The sequence below is a fragment of the Haemorhous mexicanus genome, chromosome Z (assembly GCF_027477595.1).
Source record: "Haemorhous mexicanus isolate bHaeMex1 chromosome Z, bHaeMex1.pri, whole genome shotgun sequence".
Taxonomy (NCBI): Eukaryota; Metazoa; Chordata; class Aves; order Passeriformes; family Fringillidae; genus Haemorhous; species Haemorhous mexicanus.
The window spans coordinates 76200617-76220203 of NC_082381.1; the positions used below are offsets into that span (position 1 = coordinate 76200617).

Genomic DNA, 19587 nt, shown 5'->3' on the forward strand with positions numbered 1-19587 from the left:
GGATTTTGGGGCACCGCTGCACTAGAGTTGGCCATGACAGCAGTGAAATAAGCATCCTTATTATATGTGCTGTGAATCCTTTGGTACATGCCTTGCAATGGAAATTATAAAGCCAGCCTTGCAGGTGAAGGCTTGGTGAAGAAAATAAAAGAGATGTCAGGAAGAAGAAGTGATGCCTCAGGTGTAGAGAGGTACAGCAGAGAGGATTTTGTGGGCTAATGAAATGTACTGGGAAAACAGAATTGTGAATGTTGATTCTATTTGTGAAATGGGAACAAACTTGAAGACTAGTTGTATATGACAAAAATATGTAAGAAAACATTTACATGTGATATTTTCAACCTTAGTGTTTTAGAAATATTGAAGTGTTTTGACAGTTTTAAGAGACGAAAGAGTGAGAAAAGAATGTTTAATTGGCTGTGCTGAACATGAGCTACACATTTAATATATTTTTAATTAACTGAAAAACTGTGTGTTCCTATGTCATTTTGTTTCCACCATCTAATTTTCTGACTTGTTTTAATCACAACATCATTCAAATCAGAGCTGAAATTATGCCCAATTTCTGTTACTTGGATGTGCTGCCTGAAACCTTTACTATATTCTTTGCTTCTTGCTGTCCAAATAGCACTAGGGATGAAAAAATACTATTTCCTTTCTTTGGAGGTAATTCTTTCTCTTATAATTTCCCCTTTCAACTTTATTAGGTGGATTACTTCATCATAATCTGTTTGCTGAATGTTTCATGAACAAAGCACATTTTCACCTTTATTCTAAATAGTAAGAAAGTATTAAACTCCTGGGAACCATAAGATGCATCTCTTTACTGTAACTTTCTCTTATTTGAATACAGTTATTTTCCTTGCAATTTTCAACTTTGCCTTCCAAATGAATTATTCTGCATATGTATTTCTGAATAACATATTGTGGAATATACTGAATAAGGTACTATGGCAAACAGTCAGCTGCAGATTTTTACTTTTTGGTTGTCTCTGTATTCAATAGTAAAGAATTAAAATATTGGTGAGATTCACTTTCATTTAAGGTATCTGCAGGAAGAAACAGTTTTTCAGGCTACACTATTAGCCTGAAAAAACGCATGTTTTATCTAGTTACTTAAGTAATTTAGATTTGTTGTAGCAACGATGTCAGTGGAAACTGCAATAATGTGTGAAATTCTGTTACAAGTCATACAGCAGAGAAATAGTGCTGGCAGTCAGAAGTTTCTTAAATAAACCTTGCCCTCCACCTAACTGCTCTGCTTTCTCTGCTAATGTTACCTACCTTTTTACTAACTTTTCCTGTTACTCAAAAGTGGGATTTTCATAATCACTCTGCTAATTCATCTCTGTTTCAAGGTCTGGGCAGGGCTAAATGCTTGTAAAAATCACCTCTTCTACTTTGTTGTGGTAGATTCTCTTTCATGTTTCTCCACATTAAATTTCAGAGTATTTCCTCCATGCACTACCTTCTACTTTTTTTTCCCCTCTAAATCTCTGTCTTTCTTGAATCATTCAGATTTTACATTTTCAAGATTTTGAGTTTGTAACAAGGAGATGAGCCAGCAGCAGCAAGTGAAACTCCAAAATAGGGGATAGCTGAACAGTTCTATGCCTCGAGTACCCAGTTAAGTTCCCCAGCAGGACAGCTCTTTCAAAGATCCCAGACAACACATGGTGGCAGCTCCTGGAGAAAACGAAGCCCTTGGCTGAGTCTGGTGGAGGAAACCTTGGCTGTGAATGGTCTGGTACTGGCTACAACATACGTCTGTGTCAAAGGAGTTCCAGCTCTGCTGTCAGATTCTAACACCTGATCTGGATGCTTTAATACAGTAATTCAAGTGTAATGGATGTATGAATAAATCATATCTCCTTTTTTAAAGAACTAGAAGATAGGGGAGGAAAAAAAAACCCAAACTTGTAGCTGTTCCTTTGATTGGTGACAGATATTTTCTTCTGTAAAGCAGAGGTTTTCTGTTTCACAGAGAGTGGAATAAGTTCCAATTCCTGTTTCCATATTCCAGGCATATAGTCATTTATGTGAATTTTTAAATGTTTTTTTGAACACTCAGATTTCTATGTGGAATTGGGAGCAGGACTGGCTGTCTCACGCAGATAAAATATACCTCATCCAGGTACCTGTGTTAATGAATGTTCAAGCTTTGTGTTTGTGCTACAAGAGGTTAAAAGGGCTAATGACTGAACACTGCTCTGACCTCCCTGATCACCACTCTGTGATCTCCAAGAGATAACTGATTAACGTAGAATCATAGAATGTTTTGTGTTGTAAGAGACCTTTTAAAGGTCATACTATGCCAACCCCTGCCATGGGCAGGGACACCTTCCTCTAGATTTGGTTGCTCAAAGCCCCGTCCAAGCTGGACTTGAACACTTCCAGGTATGGGGCATCTGTGACTTCTCTGTCTCATCACACTCATGGCAAAAAATTGCTTCCTAACATCTAATCTGAACCTGCTCCTTTTCAGTTTGAAGACATTCCTCTTGTCTCGTCACTCCATGCCCTTGTGAAGAATTCCTCTTCAGCTTTCCTGTAGGCCTCATTTAGGTACTGGAATGTGCTCTATGGTCTCCCTAAAGCCTTCTCTTCCTGCTGAACAATCCCAATTCTCTCAGTCTGTGCTCACAGGAGTGGTACTCCAGCCTTCTTCTTCAGCCCATCATCTTCATGGCCCCCTCTGAACTTATTCCAAGATCCATTTCCTTCTTTTTTTGGGGGCTCCAGACTTGTATGCAGCAGCCCAGGTGGGGTTTCACCCCAGTGGAGCTGAGAGGCAGAATCCCCTCCTCCAGCCTCCTGGCCACACTGCTCTGGGTGCAGCCCAGCTTGGCTTTCTGGGCTGCAAGTGCACATTGCTGAGTCATGTTGGGCTTCTCATCCACCAACACCTCAAAGGACATCCCTGCAGGACTTTTCTCAATCCCATCAGCCCCCAGCCTGGGGATTGGCCTGACTCATGTGCAGGACCTTGCATTTGACCTTGAACTTCATGAGGTTTGCAAAGACCTGCCTCTCAAGCCTGTCAAGGTCCCCCTGGATGCCATCCCTTTCCGCCCATGTGTTGATTGCCCCACACAGCTCAGGTTCATCAGCAAACTTGCTGAGGGAATCCTCAATCCCACTGTCCGTGTGACCAGCAAACATGTTAAACAGCACCAGTCCCAATACCAATCCTTGGGGAGCACCACTTGACACAGCTTCCCTCCTGGACATTAAGCCACTGACCACAGCGCTTCGAGTGTGACTGTCCAGCCAATTCCTTATCCACCAAGTGATCCATCCACCAAATCTCTGTTTCCTCAATTTAGAGACAAGGATATCATGACCATGTCAAATGCTTTGCACAGCTCCAGGTTAGAGAAGCAATTGATGAGATTGTCCTATTTGATCTGCTGAATCACTGAGAAAAAACAGCCTTTGAACAGAGACATCCTCATAGCAAGTAATACTTCTCCTTTAAATCCTTTGGCTATTGTCTATTTTCCATACAAGGGTAATTACATGTTTTACAAGCCTTTTTCAGTCATAATGTAAAAGCTAAACACCATGGTTTGTATGGCAGCAGCTCAGACTTTCAGCTCTGTCTTTTCTACTTCAGTTCCCCACTGCAATAACCAAGAGAGTAACCAAAATATTGCAGCTGTCTACTTAAAGACAGCTCTTATACTACTGTGTCCACTGAGTCCTTTTCCTCCTGCCTGCATTCCTAATGCTACTAGTTAATGCTCTAGATGCAATGGCTGAAAACAGGGAAAAAGGGAAAAATGGGATGTTGAACATTAATTACCTCCAGAAACCACCATTTGCTGCCATTAAATATCCCATTACATTTTTTTACAAGATGTAGGTTTAACGAATTCAGCTGAAACACTTTTTGAAGGGAGGCCAGGAATATTCCTTTTGAGCTCACTTCTGCCTCCCTTTATAAATGAAACCCAGAAAGCCAACACCAGTTCAATCTGTGAAGGAAGACATCTGGCCCTTGGCGACTCTAAGAGGTATGCTGCTAAAATAATTACATTAAAAGATGCATCTGACCCCAGCATGCTTGTCTGTGGCATTTGAATAGATGCATTTCCAAATTGTATAAAGCAGTTGAGGGTGACTAAATTACAGACAAGCTTTTCAGAAGAATAGATTCAAAGTTGTTAGATATTAATGTAGGTTGTTCTTGCAACATGGCACCTCACGTGTAATCTTGAGTAACGTCCACTCAAGATCCAGGGAAAGCAATTCCCACTCAATGTTGCCCAAATTTTGTGGTTTGAGTCAATCTGACCTTGGTGGTGCCAGGTTTATGACAATGCTCCTGCTGCCTAAAGAGGATCCAAGAGGTGTGGAAGTGCATCTGAGGGGTTCCTTTCCAGCCTTTTTGTGCTGAGCTCGTGTAAATCTCTGTGCTTCTGTTAATTTTCTCCTTGTTTGTCACATTTCAGCAGTTAGTGAGGACATGTTACAAACTAAAATTTGTCAATGAATCAGGGACAGAGGGAGAGCCAAACCACTTGTTCTGTTTCTGTTGATTCAGACCATTTCCATGTGCTGTGTTAATTTTGTGTCTACAGGTCTCTTAGCACAACTGAGAGAATTGCAAATTTTGATCAGGGAGTGGAAACAAATGGCTAGAATATAAAAGAGGAGGACCTTTTAAAGAGGTTTTGCCACAGAGAAAATTCTGGTAGAATTTTCTGGTGTAGTGTGGAATGGAACCTCAGGCTCATCCTTTGCAGGGAAACTTATTTACAGATGCAGAGTAAATCTTCAAAAGGAGCAGAGTGAAGGCATGGTGAACACTCTTGAGCAGCCTGCCACAATGCCATTATTTCTAGGTACCCCAGCTGAAGCAAATGAGGATGTATAAGGATTTCTGTATAGGGGTGCTCTGACTACACAGAAAGGTTGTGACATCTCCCTCACTGGGGGCTTATAAATAGATTAAACTGAACCAGGAGTGGTTTGTATCACTGATCTTAGTGCAGTTGATCCTGTTGAAGGTGGGCTGGATGAACTTGGATGACTTTTCTAAGTTCTTTCCAGTCGTGATTTTCATGCTTCAGTGACACACAGGAAATCTGCTGCTCCCACTGGAGCGATGAATTCTCAGCATCCTTGAAAAGCCAAGGTGAGCATATGCTGAATTATGGCTCTAGAATTCAGTGTTGTTGCAGACAGTGGTAAAATTGAATGGAGAGTAGGGAGATTAAGGAATATAGGGATGCTGAGTCGGGCTTGTGTAAGCACAGCCTCCTGCAAAAGGGTGCTGGTTTTGTTCAGCCATAACAGCTATTTGCAAAAGGCTGCAGGAAGCAGGGTGTGTGCTTCACTGGAGAGGGAAGAAATGCCACATGTCACTTTGCCCTGAGCATGGAGACCTGCTGCAGTTCTCACTGGTGTTACTGGGAATGGGCACTTAATGCTCGGCAGCATCACACCCTGTGAATGGGACCAATTTCTCACTGTGGATTAGGTTGTACTGACTCCCTGCACTCCAGAAGAAAACGTGTTCTTTGCCTTTAGTGATCAAACTCTCATTAAACAGTGAATAGCCATTCTGTTTTGTGTTTGTGAAGTTGCTTTTCCTTCTCCTCTCCTGTGGAAGCTCTGCAGAGAGGAACGGCTGTTCCGCCACGGGAGGTCCTGTCTTATAGCACTGCTGTCATTAGTCTTCTGTTGCACTCTCAGGCTTTCATGACTCAGGCTTTAAAAAAACCAAATAACCAGCCTTCTCCCTGAACTAAAATAGCCTAAGAACAGTATTTTAAAGACAAATCTTAATACAAATAATTAGGTCATATTTTCTTTCTGAAAGCTTTTAATGGGACTCATGATTTTACTGCTTGAACTGAAGCAAGTTGAATGCTAAATTATTATTTTTGAACAAAATTCAATGCCATTGAAGTCACTCGAGAGCTTTGATAGATTAAAAAAAAAGAAGAAAGAGGTCTTGAATATTCAGTAACTTTAAAAAGGGCTATGCCTATTTTGTAGTTGAGGTCAGTATTTCTCAGCAGATCTCTAATGCATCAGAAAATGTTTCCTGAAAGAGGAGAAAAACTTAAAAACAAATATGTGCACATTCCTGCTTATATAAGCAAGCAAGCAGAACAGGGAAAATAGAGGTAATAAAATAAGTGTCAAAGCTGAGCCTAGATTTTACTGTCTTGTAAGTGAAAATTGCTGTAGAAATGCTGTATGAGAAAGTACATGGCCCCTCAAAAAAAGCCAAAACGGCTGAGGATGGTGATGTAAGGCATGCTTGCAGTCCTGATGTAAACCATCCTGATACCCAGTCATGCTCAAGTTATGAGTACCTACAGCCAGATCTCCTCCACTCTCCCCCTTCTCATGCAGTCTTTGGCAAGTGGAAATGCTGCTCCAGAAGGCCGCTGGCCATCATGGGTGGTGGATCTGTCTGCTTCTGTGGAGGTGCAGAGGTGGTGGCTGGGGCTGGACCACAGCCCTTCCCATGAGGTCCTTCCACATCAGTCAGTCACATGGCTTTACTCCCACCATCCTGGCAGTGAGGGGAAGCTGTCTGGCACCTCCTCCTTTCCAGTTTGTGAAAAGAAATGAGATACTCTGCACGTTCCTTCAGGCCAGAAAATTTATCACCAAGATTACTGATCTCAATCCAGGGTCAAATCAAGGAAACATGCCATTCACCTCCTTCCCTGCCAATACTCATGCCCCCCAGCCGTGTGTCTTTGCCCTCCCTAGACCACTGTTTCCATTAACCCCTCTGCTTCCACCGGAGATGTGGAAAAGCTAATTGACTTCAGATGCTGGTATGTGGGGCAGTGCTGCACTGGCCTGGCAGGATCAGATCTGGCCAACTCCACCCCAGGTCAGAGGAACTGCAGCAGAATGAAAACAGTGCCCCAGGAAGTGAGGTAAGAGGAGAGGACTCCTCTCTTTCTCCTGGCACAGCTCTTGTGGAGGAGCACACCTACTCTCCTCCCTGGCTCTGTGCAAAGACAAGCAGCACCTTCTGTGCACATGGCTCTGGGTAACATGGTGGCTCTGGAACCCATAGGCATTAGAAATGATTCCTTGTGAGAATTGGGATTGTGGCCATAAGGGCTGGCCTGTATCAGCTGTGGGAGGCGCCCTCTCCACAGGAGAGCCAGGACCTGCCTAACACAGAGGCAGTGATGCTTCTAGGAGTTTGCAGGCTGAGAGGCTTCTGCTCGTGCATAAAATAATTTCTTACCTACCCAGCAAGATGGGCTGGGTTTGAGTAGCATGGTTTTGGAAGATGGGGTTACTACAGGGGTGGCTTCTGTGAGAAGTTTCTAGAAGCTTCCCCCATGTCTGACAGAGAACCGCATAAGAATATCTATGAAGATTATGGTACATACTGGTCTTTGGTGAGCTCAGTCATGTAGCTGGTTTGTTCGCCTGAGTAAAACCTTTGGTGAGAACAATCACTAGTTTGAGGCCCAATTTGGAAATTACAAGGCAGGGTGAGCAAGGTTTGTACTACTACCACAAAGGCACCCCGAGGAATATTAAAGCAGGCTTATTCCAATAATTACTGTGAGCATTTGAGATGAACACTGAAACTGAGCAACATGTGGTTTTTAGAGTCATTGGTGTAATCCACTCTCAAGATGGCACATGGGGAAGAGATCATCTGTATGGTTTTTGTATTAACTTTTGTCATAAAGAGAGCTACAGAGCCTACATCAAATCTTTAAGGTCGGTGGAATGTTTTCTTTGAATACCTTTTTTTTAATAGGATTGTGTTATTTGGCTTTGCTATGCAAATAAGCTTTTTGTTTGATAATGTGATTCATTTCTGACTTATCTTTAAATGCTTTCTAGTCTCATGAACAAAAGATTTCCGTCACTTTATCTAGCAATTTACGTATGAGCAGAGGGTCACACATTCCTTTGTGAAATATCAGTAAAACAAAAATAACCCATTCAACTAACCAAGCCAGCTGTGGATGAAATGGCAAGGCAGGCTGACTTTAGGATAAAGCAAAAGGAGGCATGACTTTTTGGTGGAGTCTAACTTACTAAGAACACATCAGGAAAAGGAAAATAGTATTTTGGTCAATATGGGTCAGTGTATGGACAGCAAACTGTACAGTGTGAAGAAAGAATGACATCAGAACCAGCTTCAGAACAAGTAAAAGACACCAAAAGAAGTTAATTATGCCTTGAAGGAGGAAGGGAAGGAGGGAGGGAGAGAGGAAAGGAGGGAGGGAGGGAGGGAGGGAGGGAGGGAGGGAGGGAGGAAGGAAGGAAGGAAGGAAGGAAGGAAGGAAGGAAGGAAGGAAGGAAGGAAGGAAGGAAGGAAGGAAGGAAGGAAGGAAGGAAGGAAGGAAGGAAGGAAGGAAGGAAGGAAGGAAGGAAGGAAGGAAGGAAGGAAGGAAGGAAGGAAGGAAGGAAGGAAGGAAGGAAGGAAGGAAGGAAGGAAGGAAGGAAGGAAGGAAGGAAGGAAGGAAGGAAGGAAGGAAGGAAGGAAGGAAGGAAGGAAGGAAGGAAGGAAGGAAGGAAGGAAGGAAGGAAGGAAGGAAGGAAGGAAGGAAGGAAGGAAGGAAGGAAGGAAGGAAGGATGCCTACAATGAATTAGTCAGCCTTTAAACCTCTAACTCTTTGGGCCTAAATAGGATGGTATTAAATAAAAAAGCAACATACTGCCATCTCGTAGGTTCGACCTTGTATTTGTGCTGAGTTCAGCATTGCCTTTCACATGTGAAGATGCAGTGGAGTTTACAGCTGCTCTGAGCTGCTTTTTGTCACCTTGGTGGTCTATGCTGTTCTGCTGAAATCTGTCCTTGTTCTGGTTGCTTGCAGATCTTTTCAAGCAGTCCAGGCATTGCCAGGTATTTTAACGCCTGACCTGTGCCCTGTTACAGTTCTGCAGAGTGCAGCTTTTCAGGGTTACATAAACTTACAGCTAAAGATGCTGGCTGGGCTCATAAACAGCAGAATGCTTGAGTCTGGTTTTATGAGCTGGTGTGCAAACATACAAGTGCTTCAGTCACACTGAATCAATGACTGAAATAAAATGTATTGCTGATATGTGGATCTTACAGTAGATTCAAGTATATTTTGGTGAAATAAAACCTTGGTATTCTCCTGTGAAAGCACAGAGGGGAATAATTTTAGCTGCTTGGGTTTTATTCTGTATTAAATTATTTTTAAAACTGATACTAGTAGCCATTGACAAGTCCAATCTCTGCTAACAGTTCTCTTTTCTTTAGACCTGTTTTCCTAAAACTTTTGAGAAAAGATATAGGTTCAACATGTTCACCTTCATTTAAATTACTGTCAGACCAAAATTTTCCACGTACCTTGTGTCTGTGAAAAAGGCTGCATAACATGCTGGTTTAGGGGACTCACAGACTTATAGATCTTAGAGCAAAGGGAGAACATGGTGTTCATCTAAACTGACTGCAGCCCTGCCCAGACTTTAGGTTCTTTTATTTAACTCAACAGCTTGAGGTTGACCAAAAGTATAATTTTGGAACAATACCCAGGCTTGATTTAAAGACTGCTGCAGAGTCACAGTCATTGGGATTTTGTACCAATGGTCAATTACCCTTTCTCTGAAAAATGCCCTTTCTCTGAAAAATACCCTTTCTCTGAAAAATGTGTACCTTATTTTTTTGGAACTCTGTTAACTTCTTTCTTCTAAAACCTGGATTTTGCTGCTTGACAGCCTCAGGAGGACTAAGGAGCCTTTTATTTTTCTCACAGATGTTTCTTGTGATTGTTAGTTTGTATTTGCACAGAAAAATGTCAGAAAAATTTCTTTATGTTCAGAAGCACAGTTAGGCAGATATCCTTTAGACTCCAGTATTCCTGTGCTAATGATCTGACATAATTAAAATCTGCCATCTTAGAAAAGAGTTTATATGACTGTGGTGCTTTCTATTCCAGTTACCAACCACTGGTTTATTATTAAGTCTAATTAATTCATGGCTTGGTTATCAGTACTTATGAAGAAAGGGTCTTTGGTATATGCTGTACTTATACTGTAGGAGTCATGGTTGTTTCTGTGTTCCTTGAAATACTATTTTCCTCATTTCCTTGAGTCTATCAAACATGCTTTGCAAATGGCTTGAGTTCTCTGTTAGTGGTTTTTCCATAAGCAATTCCCTTGGAGTCGTATGGCCAGATGATATCAAAAAGTGTCTGGTCCATGGTCCAATTTTGTCTTGTGCCTAGGCAAAATCAATAGTTACTCTAAGCCTGCACTATCTTCCTTCCATTCTTTTCCACTGAGAAGTTGAAGTGCAATCAACATATTATTTCCCCAGAGAATGAAAATTAAAAAGAGTTTTTAAAAAGCTTGAGCCGTAACCTGTGTCCTCTCTCACTTGGTTTCTTTCCCTTAGAAACTAAGTAAGATCGATGGGAGGCACTGTCAGTAGATCCTGCCTTGATGCATTTGTCTCACTGATTTATGATTAATTATTGTTCCTCTTTTCTCCTTAGGGCTCTTCCTGCAATGATGGAGTGGGTCCGAACTCAGAAAGCAGGAGAGAGTGGTGTGAATATTATCACTGCAGATTTTGTAGAACTTGGTGACTTTATCAGCACAGTCATAAAGCTCAACTATTCTCTGGATGAAGGTGAAGATGACACTACTTGATAGTACTGTGATATGTGTGTTGTTGCGTTATTCAGAATTTAAAAAAAAAAAAGAAAGATTGTACTCTAAAGGGATTACATTGTAAAACACTCATCTTGTAACACACTGAGGTGTTTAGGGCTTTAGTGGGTGGGCATAAGGGAAATGTTTTCATCATTTATGATCATTTTTCATATTTGTGTTTAGTGTGAAGAGCAAAACTAAACATGTTTACAGTGTTTGATAAAAGAAGGCCATTTACAGGTTCTCCATGAGGTACCAAATGTGATTCATGTGTCTTCTGTGGTTATGAACAGTGCCAAGAAATTTGTTGTTTTCAGAGCAAGGGGATGTGTATATTGTCCTTTTCCTGCTCACAGCAGGATTCCCAACGGTGTGAGCATTGCACCAGGAGACTGAGGACAGTATATCTGGCACACAATTTTAAGCTGCTACATTTCATCTGTTAGGTGGTTTAACTGATCATATTTATCAATGAGCTGCAGGTTTAAATGCCTTTGTGATGTAAATCCAAAGTCATGCTTCTAACACATGCATAATCAGTAGGCAGTAAACATGACGTGCTATGCACCATAATCAGTGAACAGTGAACATCGTGTACTGTGTAGCTTGCACAGATGAAATCCTGCTTGCTTTTCATTCTCAAAATGGGGTTTTCCAATGTCTCTGCCTCAGATCAAGCCAGCAGGTATGTGATACTGGCCTAACTCTGTAATCACAGAATGGCCTGGGTTGGAACCTTAAAGATCATTTGGTTCCAACACTCTGGCCATTGGCAGGACATTTTTTCACTAGACCAGGCTGCTTCAAGCTCCATCCAAAGCCTGGCTTTACACACTTTCAGGCACGGGGCATCCACAGCTTCACTTGCCAACATGTTCTAGTGTCTCATCACCCTCACAGCAAAGAATTTTTTCCTAATATCTAATCTAAACCTACTTTCAGTAGCCATTCCCCCTTGGCTGTCACTACATGCCCTTGTAAAAAGTCCACCTTTCTTGTAGACTCCCATCAGGTACTGGATGGCCAAAATTAGGTCACCCCAAAGCCTTCTCTTCTCCAGATGGAACAATCCCAACTCTCTCAGCCTTTCTTCATAGGAGAGGTGTTCCATCCTTCTAATCAACTTCATGGCCTCCTCTGGGCTTGCTCCAGCAGGTCTGTGTCCTTTTTATGCTGGGAGCCCAGAGTTGGATGCAGTGCTCCAGGTGGGTCTCACCAGAGCAGAGCAGAGGGGCAGAATCCCCTCCCTGCCCTGCTGCCCATGGGGCTCTGGATACAGCCCAGGACACGTTTGGCTCTCTGGGCTGTGAGTGCCATGGCAGGGCATGTGCAGCCTCTCACCCACAGCACCCCAATCCCTTCTGGGCAGGGCTGCTCTGGGGCTGCTCATGACCAGCCTGTGCTGGTACCAGGGGCTGCCTGTGCACTTAGTTTTGTTAAACCATATGGAATTCCCATGGACACACTTCTTGAGCTTGTCCACATTCATCTGGATGGTTTCCTATCCTTCAGGTGTGTCAACAGTGCCGCTCAGCTTGGTGTTACCTGCAAATTTGCTGAGGGTGCACTTGATTCCTTCATATATGTCATTAATGAAGATATTAAATAATGCTGGTCACAATATGAACTCTAAAGAACAGCTGCTGGTCCATATTTTCCCTGGTTCCATCAGGAACACAGTTAGGCCAGCTTTGAGCGCCACTTCTCCCCAGGATTAATCTTATGTAAGAGCCTGATCCCGTGTCCTGAATATGAAAACAAGTGTGTTTAGTGTGGATTGAGCACATGGTGAGCTGTGCATACTCTAACACAGACAGTATTTTGTCCCGTGGTGGAAACCTGATTTCTGCAAGACTGAAACTGCACTTAAAAATAGATGCAGTCTAAGCTTCTCTTTAAGGCAGCTATGAGCAGAACACTTTTCCACTGATTACAAAAAATCAGTGCCAGTTTCATCAGTGAAAAGTTCCTGTACTAAAGAATGTAGTAGTTCAATTCTAGTTAATAGCAGTACTCTATAGTCCTTAAATTGTCTGTGGGATATAATACTGCATAACACAAGATTGAAAATCTACTGAATGGCACTGTTCCAGGAACAAAATCATTGATCATTCTAGCTTTAAAGAAATGTATATAAAAAGGAAATGGAAAATTTGGTAATTTATAAAATGAGAGCTTTGCAACTGTATGACACCTAACTGGATAAAATACAGGCAGTCTTATCTCCTGGACACATCAATACAGACATACACAACTTTGGAAAGTAAAATGTCTCATCTGTACAAAACAATAGATGCTATAGCATCTTACAAGGAAATGGACTTTGAAATATTGCAAGGATTTATGGGGTAGAATTAAGGTCAAATTTCTGTTGATATTACGAGAACTTTTGGTTGAGTAAGAAGAGAGAATTGATCATACAGTCCATTGCTCTTTTCTGTCAGATGATAATGACTACTATCACCCATAAGAATTTAGAAATTCAAAAATGGCCATATTGAACAGATGGGCAACAAGCATTATAGGGGGTTTGTTGGCTTTAGTTTAGGGAGTGAAATAAAAAGAACACTTCCTGCTGTTTTGTACTGAGAGGGTGCCTTGGAAAAAGTGTATGCACATGTGAGTGTAGAATAAAGAATAATTTAAGTGTATGTGTAGTATAATGACACATTTAAATGTGTGTGTATAACACATGCATCCTTGTACACTTGCATAATGATCTTTGGAGTTCTGGACAGGACTACTGTAAATTTGTTCAAAAAAACCCCATGCAGCTGTTATGAAATCATGATGGCTCTTTCAGCAGCATTTTCTTCTGTATAGCTTAGGACTGTACAAGTCATCCCAAATGAAATCTGTGATCTAAGCTAGTTAGGTTTTTTATGGCGTTTAAACTTCATCCAGACCATGTCAAAAATTTACCTAGAGTCACAAGTCATGCTTTAGTTGAACAAGGGGTATGACTTTAATGCTTTCACCCACAACTAAGCAAGTTATAGAGTGGCTTGATAGTCTTTGTTTCTAGTTTCCACAGGCTCTTCAAGTAAAATTTATGTAACAGACATATAAAATGAAACATGAAAATAAATTTTGAATTCACACCTATGTGGGTGTCCTACATAAAAATGTGAAAATGTTTGCTTATTTATTGGCAGTGTAGTGCAAAAAGCCCTTTTTTCCATTTAGCTGGAGTTAGTTGTTTCCAGACTCCTCCTGTGATTCTTCAGCTGCTCAAATGTAGCCAAAAGAGGTAATCTATCATTCTAATACAGTAAAGTGATCCGAATCCTTGGGTGGAGTGAAATTTAGGTTTCTTTTTTTTCTTTTTTTTTTTTTTTTCTTTTCTTTTTTTTTTTTTTTGGATTCTGGCTGAAATTCGGTTGCATCTGAGACCATCAACACCAGATTTCTGCTGGTATCCCTGCTCAAACACACACCAGACACACCAGGCTTTTCGCTCGCTCAGAGGTGTACTCAAGGCAAATGCTTTGCTGTATTTTAAAAAGTGTATGTGTGTGTGCCTGTATATATGAATAAGTATAGAGCTATCTAGAGTTTGTTACTATTGTTATGAAATGTTTGCTTACTGTCAGTTTTATTCTAATTCTCATTTGGAAATTAATAGAAAGTAAAAGCAAAGCAAAAAAAAAATCCTCTGACAAGAAACAATAATAGACAAATTGTATCATTTGTCCATTAATGGGGAAGAATACTAGCAAAATCTTAAATTCTGGTCAGAAAAGATATGTTTTCATTTAGCTGTCGATCTTTCTATTGGAGAAGCACAGCACTTTATGGTAGGAACAGGTAAACAAACTTGCCTTAATTACTAAAAGAAAAAAGTGCATGTGGGGATACACTATCCATGCTCTTCTGAAGACTTCATCTGTGAGGGCCTAAAACTGTAAGTCCTGATAGAGATGCACTCCCTGTTGATGTTGTTTGGGGATCTTGCCAAAAAAGAACAAGCCAGAAAGTACTATGCAGCACAACTGGACCATTCAAGAGCCCAGTTTTGCCACCCATATGCAGCTAAAATTGTCTTTGATTTCAACCAGAAATATCCTTGCAGGGTTGGGTCAGATGTGTTTTTCTGATCCCATGAACTTGTAAGGTTTCTTCACATGTATTATGAGGAATCTTGCATGGGAAATTAGTTGACTGTAATCAGCCCATCAAGGAAAAATATCTGTCTACACTATTGATCTGTATAAGCATCTACTTAAACTGTCATGTCATTCACTGCCAAAACATTTTTTTCCTTCTTCTGCTTATTTTCTCCCTCACTATGTTCACCATGTATACATGGAGTGCTGTTGTTTTCTGGCAGTTTCATGTGATTACTTGATCCTTTCTTTTCACCCGTACTTGAAAAATGGCAACTGTGCTGCAGAAACAGAATGTCTCAGCTGTGTAAATCCACCTGGCTCCATTTTTCAGTTTACACATGCTGAGACATCTTTGTTCCATACTGATCTAACCTGCAGAAATCCAGTCCAAACAGAAGGTGGTTCCTGGAGTGCAATTCCTACCTTGTATGGTGAGGGGTGAATTGGAATCAGACCACAGGAACGTAGTTTTAGAATTAGTGGGTTATTTACATTCTTTTGCTGTTGGATACATTACGGGTTTTGTAGGTCCTGCTGTTTCAAAACATTATTTTGAATGTACTCATGTATGTGTATATAAATATATATGCATGCATGGCTGAGAGGGAATGTACGATCCTGTATGCTGGGCTCAATCTTTCTGTCATACTGATACAAATCTAGGCAGTTTCTACTAACTTCAAAGTAGTTACTAAGCCTTTACCCTGAGATGAGAGTGAGCAGAGAGTCACTGTGTAGTAATTATAGGCTGTGTTGCAAATTGAATTTAACACTGAGCTTAAATTCACACAATAAAAAAAGAAAGCAGAGTGCCCTGAAAACACAGTTCCAGTGCTGTTTATCCTCAATTTAGTAGATGAAGCACTAGTTATTAGCAATTGATTAGGCCATTTGGTGATTTCAAGAGTTCAGGTAACACTGTTTCAAAGTTCTAAATTCTTTTCAGTGAAGTAAAAGCTAATAGTGTATGATGTATTTGCCATATCTCAGTGGTAGCTTCTGTGTTACATACAGTCAATGTTGTTCTGAATTGTATATGTTTACCCAATGATGAGGTTAAAATATGCTGTATAGTATGTGTAATTTATTGATTACAAGTATTTGGAGTTTGGTGGTCTATTTAGTTTTTACTGTGCTGCTGTTTCGTAGATATGTGTGTAAATGGGATTATGGATTGTCAACAGTGTACAAGGAAATAATAGTTAATCCTAAAGGAAAAGGGCAGTTATGTGACCTGCCTTAATGCATTAGGATAATATTGTTAAATCTCATAATTATCGGTTCTGTTTCAGATGTTACCAAGGGTTGTCCGTAGAGCTGACTCCCTCACTTTCTGGCACGAAGGAGTTAAACTTGGAGCTCATTTACAGATTTGTAAATACAGAATAGGATGTTTGCCTGATCAACTGCCTTGACTGTACAAGGTGGCACAGACATGGTTTCCCGTGTGTTACAGATCAAATCACTTCTGCGCACACACAACCCCTGCTGATGTCAGCAGGAATTGTGATCATGTAATTGAGTGGCCTCAAATTCATCTTCTGGAACATAGTCATGATAGGAGGATGGGGATATCCTGGCTTTAAGGAAGTGCCTGGATGCTACGCAATACTGCTCATGTCCTGTGTTGGAACATAGCTTTAAATTTGCAAGAAGAGCTTTGAACTTTGCTCCAGTGTAGGTTGGACCTATCAAAAAAAAAAAAAAAAAAAAAAAATCCTTATGTAAAGATTGTGAATGCCATAGGCTGATCAGCATGGCCTGTCCTGCCCATGTACAGCATTCTGCTTTCAGGAATTGTGGCAGCTTTAAATAAAAAAACTCTAATAATTCTCTGTCCCTGCCAGACCACCTTAGGAATCTCCGCATTGCCTACACTCCTGTACTGTTCCCACACCCGGGTCTAGCTCTCCCTTCATGGTTCATATTAAAGATGCCTGATGCCAAGAGTAATTAGGATAGAGGTACTAACCAAACACAGGGAGTGTCCACCTTGTGCCTGGCTGGTTGGAGTAGGGTGCCTGCCCTCCAGCAGCACGTTTGGTATGAGGTCATCTTCAGTCAAATCCACCTGAACAGTGACTGAGGGAAGGCACAAGTCTGATTTCAGAGCCTCTTCAGCTGTCCAGTTAAAATGCAGCATCTTCCCAATTCTCTCCTTTGCCTCTGCTCAGTGCTGCTTATCTGGACTTGTGCATACACATCCCTTTACCTGCCAGCTGTGAATATCAGATATTTGTCAGCCCCAGTGCATCATAGCAGTCCACATGGTCGTAAAGGATGCTCAGTGTGTGGGGCTAAAATCTGGAAGTGGGCCACATCTGATGTCCCAGGGTGGTTTATGCACACACATCCTCTTGAAGAGGTGTCACCTTGGCCAATGAGTATCTCCTCAGCAGGAGGTGCAATTAGGGGTTTTTGTTTCTGCAGTAAGATTGTATGTACTAATCTCTTCCTTCAGCCTTTGGTCCTACAAAAGTCAGTTTGATTGGAAGAAATTCCTGAAGTACCTGCAGTTAGTTTTGCTGTGAAGCAGGGATCCTTAAAGCAGAATCCTGGAGTTATTTGTAATTACTATTACTGAAAATACAAATACGTGGTTAAAAACACAGTTTTAAAAAGTAAAAGAAAAATTATATGGGCTTGCCAGGACAGTTAAGTTTTTGAATGCCTCAGTCATCAGTAGTTTAGTATCATCTAGGTGATGATTTTTAGCATGTTATTGCCACACTGCCTCCTGACATCGTTCAGGGTCTCTGTACAGAAGCCTTATTATTCCCAGTGAGCATTTGAATGACTTGTCTCCGTTTTGGTGGGAAGGATGATTGTGTAACACTGAGAACATGGAGCTCCCTGTGTGTTGTGCCCACAAAGGTTCACAGAGCTGCACCTTCTCGTTTTAGGATCTGTTTAATGGTACTTTAATAAATGTTGTGTTAAAAATGCCTACAGTTCTGTATAGCAAATGTGAATTTTTATGACAAGAATGTGTATTTAGAGTAAAAAAAAGTAATATAAAATCCAGTTTCTTTGTATCCAGTGAAACATCTAATAAAGCTCTGGTACCTGTATTCTTGTTTTATGGCTTCATTGCTTCATTTAAGGCTTTTCATGTGGGAGGCTTTTTTAGCACAGTTTGGGGTTATGGGGTGGAGCCATATATTAGACACAGGCTGTGCTGTTATGTTAGGGAGTGCCTTTTTAGAGCGTTGCACTGGGAGTGCCTTTTTTACTTGGTTATTATAGGGACCCTGCAATACCACAGGAGACTGTGAGTGTCCATGCTGTCCATAGTGTATCCATGCTGTCCATGGTGTGTCCATGGTGTGTCCATGCTGTGAGTGTCCATGCTGTCCGTGGTGTGTCCATGCTGTCCATGGTGTGTCCATGCTGTGAGTGTCCATGCTGTCCATGGTGTGTCCATGCTGTCCATGGTGTGTCTCCATGCTGTCCATGGTGTGTCCATGCTGTGAGTGCCCATGCTGTCCATAGTGTATCCATGCTGTCAATGGTGTGTCCATGCTGTCCATGGTGTGTCCATGCTGTGAGTGTCCATGCTGCCAGGCACACAGCGGGCTCTTGGCTGCCTCTTTTCCCCAGTGGGGCTCTCCAGCCCCAGTCTGCCTCAGGCAGCAAAGCCAAGACCTGGCATTGCAGCCTGCTGGCTCATGCCCCTGGTGGTGTCTGGAACGCAGGGGACTGCCCTTGTGAAGTGCCACCTGTCTCGTTGTCCCCCGGGCTGTCCCTCATTGCTGCCCTGCTCAGCACTGCCCACCATTGAGGCAAACCAAGCCCTGCTTGCCTGCAGGTGCAGTGGTGCAAACTGACTGCTGCCCCAAGTCTGGCTCCAGGACACACCAGTGAGGAGGGGAGTCCCTCCAACTTCTCCCTGGTGTCTCCTGTGGGGTGCAGGGACCCCCTTCAGAACCAGGCATGGGCAACTTCCCAGCAAGAGTGCTCTATACACAGGAGCAGGGCCAGCAGCTCAGCTTCCAGCCAAAGTTGGCTGTGGCATGTTAAAAGCTTAAAGGCTTGCTGCATGGCTCAACCTTGAAATTTAAGGTTTGGGTTGCTTTTTCTCCCTAACAAGGCCAGAAATTTTGTTTTCCAGGACAAACTTCTGTTGCTCAGTTCTCCTACTGTGTCACAGGCAAACCCAGCCCAAGTACAGTGCCCTCCTACTCTTTGTGACCTGTCACTTGGCCCAGGTGAAGGCTGCAGGGTTGCAGTAGAAGAGGCCATGAACGATGAACAAGTCTGTCAGTGTCTCCCTGCAGAAACCCATTAATTAAATTTGCCTGCTGCTTAAAATGTCTTCCTACTTCTTCCTACCCCACAGGTACTTTCTGAGCAACAGAGGAGCCTGTTAATTGGTCAGTACACAAAATAAATTTTCAACATGGCTAAAGTGGCTACTAAACAGTAAATGTAGCCTTTACTTTGGATCAGTATCAATCAACAAAGCTTCAATCTCTTCTTTAAAATGTTGCAAGTGATACCAAATTTTCATATGGTCATTGAAAGCTAGCCAAAATGCACACAGAGAAGTAAAAATCTGCAGCTCTTGGCAGTGTAGTGCTACTGAACTATAGCATGTGGGGGGTGGCATGAATTGCAGCAGGAGCTGGTCAGCTGGAAGGGACATCAGACACGAGGTTGAGTTTAGCATGATGGCTCTTAGAGTTTTTACTCACACATCCAATAGCAGGCGTTCAGTCTGGATGAGATCTACGGGCATCCATGCTGGCAAGGGGCAGGGGGATGTGGGGGTGGGGTTGCAGAGGAATATGCCCACAAAAGCTGCCTGCAATCTTGGAAGACCCATTCGTTCCAGTCTCCAGCAGCATT

The 19587-nt window shown here is 42.0% G+C and overlaps 1 protein-coding gene across 1 annotated transcript in view; it reads left to right on the forward strand.

Moving 5' to 3' along the window:
- PLCXD3 (phosphatidylinositol specific phospholipase C X domain containing 3) overlaps positions 1-17802 on the forward strand; it is a 79784-nt gene extending 61982 nt beyond the window's left edge. Inside the window, exon 3 of the mRNA XM_059836551.1 lies at positions 10471-17802. Coding sequence (XP_059692534.1) covers positions 10471-10627 — 157 coding nt within the window. The 3' untranslated portion in view covers positions 10628-17802. The remainder of the gene's footprint in view (positions 1-10470) is intronic.
- Positions 17803-19587: the final 1785 nt, after the last annotated feature.